Source organism: Cottoperca gobio, chromosome 16 (genome assembly GCF_900634415.1).
Source record: "Cottoperca gobio chromosome 16, fCotGob3.1, whole genome shotgun sequence".
In the NCBI taxonomy this organism is placed as follows: domain Eukaryota; kingdom Metazoa; phylum Chordata; class Actinopteri; order Perciformes; family Bovichtidae; genus Cottoperca; species Cottoperca gobio.
The window spans coordinates 696,685-701,495 of record NC_041370.1 but is presented as its reverse complement, the minus strand read 5'-3'; the positions used below and the strand labels follow the sequence as shown (position 1 = coordinate 701,495).

Sequence of the window (4,811 nt, the reverse complement as noted above, 5' to 3'; positions counted from 1 at the left end):
GCGTATAGGTTGTCAGTGCAAGCAGCTTATTACCACCCATATTTAAGGTGACGTAGTATAAAGAGTCCGCATTGAGAGGAGGTTCGGGTGGATGCATCTTTTCCTAAACCTAACCAAGTACTTGCGTTTCAGTTCAAAACGTTAAAGGTCAATTGGTAACATTGGCAACATTCAGCCACTAGATGGCGCATCTCCCCGTCGTTGCCAGTTTGATGCACAACCTGCATATTCCATGAACCGTGTCGGTGTAGCTTCCCAGTTAGCTAACAAACGTTAGCTGTCTAGCAACAATTAGCTTTAGCTTACCGGCCAATCAGAAAAGGGGCCTCTTCTGCGTGGCTCCTTCAGTTGACCCAACGTTCCCCTGATCGTACTCCTCTGACTGCTAACGACTAAGACTCTTGATCGCCGACGACACAGATACCATGTGACACCAACGCCGTTATACTATTGGCTCACAGGCCTTGTAAGCAACAGCACTGCCAGCAACCAGCCGTCAGACATCTTACACAGAGGTAAACAAAACGTTCATTTTGGATCCAACTAATCTTTGTACTTCATTATATATAAATAAACCATTTTATTCTGCACATTTCTAAAAGCTTACATTATTTTAATTGTAAATAAAAATGTTATGAATAATACCTTTAACCGCGGGTTTAAAACTAAATATTTAATACTAACACACAAATAATAAAAATCGCTGGAATTCCCTCCCGAAGGCTTTGAGAGATGAAAGCTCTGTGAACACACACACACACACACACACACACACACACAGACACACACACACAGACACACACAGACACACACACACACACACACAGACACACACACACAGACACACACACACACAGACACACAGACACACACACGCACACACACACACACACACACACACACACACAGACACACACACACACAGACACACACACACACACACACACAGACACACACACACACACACACACACACACACACACACACACAGACACACACACACACACACAGACACACAGACACACACACACACACACACACACACACACACACACAGAGTGAGACCCGAAGGCTTTGAGAGATGAAAGCTCTGTGAACATTGTTTTATTTAAAAACATTTAAAAACGTATTTATTCGCTTTCACTCTTCCTTTGTTTGATTCTTATTTTTTATATGTTTAATTGTTCTTATGCCTTCATTTGTTTTATTGCTTGGTTTTACGGTGCAATATTTGCACTTGTTTACATTTTTTCTTCTTCTTATAATTATTATTATATAAGGAGCACAGTGTATGTATAGTACATAATGTAATATATTTTCTGTGTGCTATAAACTGCTTGTTTTGACTTGGAGATGTAAGTGTTGGTTGTTTTGTGTTGCAGGAAGTGATGAAAGTTTATCTTGCTTTCACATGTTAGTATCACTCCCAACTGCCACAACCTCACTGATTCCAGTATGACTGGACTCGTGAGACACACAGGAAACCTCAGCCCGGGCCCTCTGATTGGCTGACACACCACATGGTGGCAGTAATAGTAGCTCCTTGTATGGGCATGTGGGCTCTTTGACTGGAGCATCAGGTTTAGCCCGGCTGCTGTTTCTCAGAAACAGAAATGTACACTGTGTTCTCCCACAAATACACACCCTCCTTCCACTCCTATTGTCAGTGTGGACAAGCTGGGTGCCGGGGCCAGCTCCACACGTTTACACATCATGTTCACAGACAACTATTACTGCCTCCATGCAGTTAGATATAGCTTATTAAAGACTACTTTTGGTGTCCAGGCACAGATATATGACTGTATACATCACATATGTTCAGTTTGCAGAGTTGTGTCTGATTTGAATAGATATAAGATTAAATACAAGTGTTTGTTTTGACAAAGGAATCACCATTATACATGTGTTCTTTGACCTATGTTTTATCGTCCTTTATCACACATTTTATTTCTGATAGACGCCACCAAACATGAACCTTAGAATTCTTCTTTTTGGATAGAACCGCACTTTAATATCTGTAACCTTAGTATAACTAAATCTGTGATCCGTCAGATCCTGTGACTACATGAATTCCAAAAAAAGGATTGATATGTGAGGTGTAAATTTAAACACCACTGGTATCAAAATGTGAGACCATTTCAATATGTATATATGAGGTCAAATCAGTTTTCTTTAGAGATACCACGGAGACACCATGTGTGGTATCAGCGGCTATCGAAATAAAAATATAAAGTATATTTAACGTGGCATTATGGTTGAAATTCCTGCTCAGGTCACATAATTTGGTGCAACACTGTGTTTGATTCGGTGCTTACAGAATATATTGTGATGATTTTCAACATATATACTGATTTGTAACATGTGCCCGTTCATAAATAAACAAGTGCAGACACAATGAGAGATTGTGAGTGGGATTCAACGTGAATTTTGTTTAGTAAAAAAAATCGCTTTGTTTGTTTTGCATGGACAGACAGCAGCAGACAGTTAGGAGTTATGTAATACACATTTGAAGGGAGCAGTCCAACGACGCGGCGTGGTCGGGTTGAGGCGGGAAATTGCAACACCGGTAAAATACCGTAACATTAGAGTTTTGAGAGATGACAGAGTGTTACAGACTTAATGCGAAGTGTGAGATTTAATAAAAAGTAAAAACATGATTCATGGGTGGATCATGTGTAGCTGTGTACTTTATTTTTGTTTAAAATACTCCCCTCCCCCTTGCAGGGAACATGGTACAGTCCAGGACGCGTCACCCATTGTTTACAAATGAACTGTGGTTGTTGGTGACTGCCGAGTGGCGTGGTGAGAGCGAGGAGCAGCCCGGCGGCTCGCAGGAACACAACACACTCTCCGTACACACACACACACACACACACACTCAGGCACGACCTCCACCGCGATGCCGTGCCGGAAGGAGAACTACATCTTTCTGGAGCAGTCCGTCACCGTCGGCTCCAAAGAAGTGGACGCGCTGGTGACTAAAATCGGCGAAGCGCTGCAGCTCCACAACAATAGCAGCGGCCACCAGAAGAAGACCGTGTCCGTGTCCATGTCCTGCCTGCACGGGCTCACCGGCAGCAGCACCGGCGGGGTCAAACCGACGGCCATCATCGGCGGTAGCGCTGGAGCTCCCGCGCAGAAACACCACGGCTGCTGCATGCGGCTCCGGAACCGGGGACACCGGGGGAGCAGCCGGGCAAGCCCGTATAACATCCCCGGATCTAACGGCGACCAGGACTGGGACCAAATCCGACCGTGGAGCAGAAAGAGGATCCCCGCGGAGGAGGACGACCCGCACCGGCTGCTGCAGGACTTAATTCTCTCGGGGAACCTGATTAAAGAGGCCGTGAGGAGGCTGCAGTTCTCGGCCGCAGACTGTGCAGATTTCCCGAAGGCGGCGGACACTGTTCCGTCCTGATGAAGCCCCGCTCGGCCCGGGGGGGGCCCGGCTCAAAACAAACTGAGACTGTTTAGAATTAAATGTCACAGTATTGGTAGCTATGTTTTTCTAATTTCATCCATTTTCATCGATTTTTTTGTCTGTAACGTTTTGTTGGACAACAGTTAGCTTAGCTAGCCACCCGGCTAACGAGCCGAGTTGTTTATGTTTGAATGTCTCGCGGGAGGGGGGGTGGGGGGGGTCCGGACACCAGAAACACGTTTTGCCGACCTTTTTCATTGGCAAGAAATTACGTTTATTTCCCCCTCCCCCCTTTTTAAAGGCTTATGTCATCCTCCCTGTGATGTCAAATGAAAATGCACATCAGAGCATGTGTGTGTAATTCTGTGAAGGGGGGGGGGGGGGTCCTGTGGAACCTAAACAATGGGGGGGGGGGGGGTTCTTCTATGTGCTGAATGAGTCACAGTGCACAACGGCAGGAAGTCTTTTTCATTTCTTATTTACCATCCTGGGCTGTGTTCATGTGTTTTTGAGGGGGGGGGGGGTTGCTCATGACTAGCCATTCCCTGCTGTGGCAGACTGTTAAAATGGGGGTTGGGTAGTTTAGTCCCATTTTGTTTACAATCTAATGCTGGGTGTTAATAGCTGCTGTGCAGAGAAGAGAGGTGACCCCCCCCCCTCAGTGGGGTGTCCTGCAGCAGCTCCTCAGCCAGACGACCCGGAGACACAAGCTAATATTTATAAAAGCAGATGTTCCAGGACGACAGCTGTCACATCACATCTCTCCTGGACCTGTCTGTTTCAGCGTAACATGGACAACATGTGGGGTGGGGTGGGGGGGGGGGGGGGTTCATGGGAGAGGAGACTCCTTTCCCACGGGGCTTTGGGTGCTGTGTAACTGTTTGTAATGTTTAGGGGGGGGGGTCAGATGCCAACACTTCTGTGGTGCTTTCACCTTTTTGGAATTCCGACGGGGAGTTGTTTGTTTCTTCTCTGTGTAAAAGAAAAATGGCCGACTGCTTCGTAACGAAGTCTCTGATGTTCCTGAGTATTCAGGTCTGTCTTAATAAATCTGTTTGTTTTCCAAACCTCCGTTTTATTGGAAGCTTGTCCTCCATGTGTAAATGTGTGCTCATGCTGTTCCTGTGAGTTTAGACAACGTGGTCTTGAAGGACACACGCTCGTTATCAGCCTATAAATACCCCCCCCCCCCACTCTCTCTCTGCCCCCCCCCCCTCCTGTGCTGGATCACAGCAGGCCTGACACCAGCAGTGAAAAACATGTTTTGCTCAGAGTCCTGCATTGTGTTTTTGGCAGCTCCCTCTGCTGTTGCTTCTCTGTTACTGAGAGTGTGTGTGTGTGTGTGTGTGTGTGTGTGTGTGTGTGTGTGTGTGTGTGTGTGTGTGTGTGT

General features: G+C 46.2%; 1 protein-coding gene across 2 annotated transcripts in view; it reads left to right on the top strand.

Moving 5' to 3' along the window:
• The window catches only part of gbp (glycogen synthase kinase binding protein), a 7,596-nt gene extending 3,104 nt beyond the window's left edge, over positions 1 to 4,492 (top strand). Inside the window, exon 2 of one of the 2 annotated variants that reach the window (XR_003833721.1) lies at positions 1,383 to 1,650. Coding sequence is in view for 1 of the 2 variants with exons in the window: in XM_029451885.1 (XP_029307745.1) it covers positions 2,900 to 3,418 (519 nt within the window). In the remaining variant the exon portion in view is untranslated. Of the gene's footprint in view, positions 1 to 1,382; positions 1,651 to 2,724 lie in introns of those variants that run through there. The other variant, XM_029451885.1, reaches the window with a different exon arrangement.
• Positions 4,493 to 4,811: the final 319 nt, after the last annotated feature.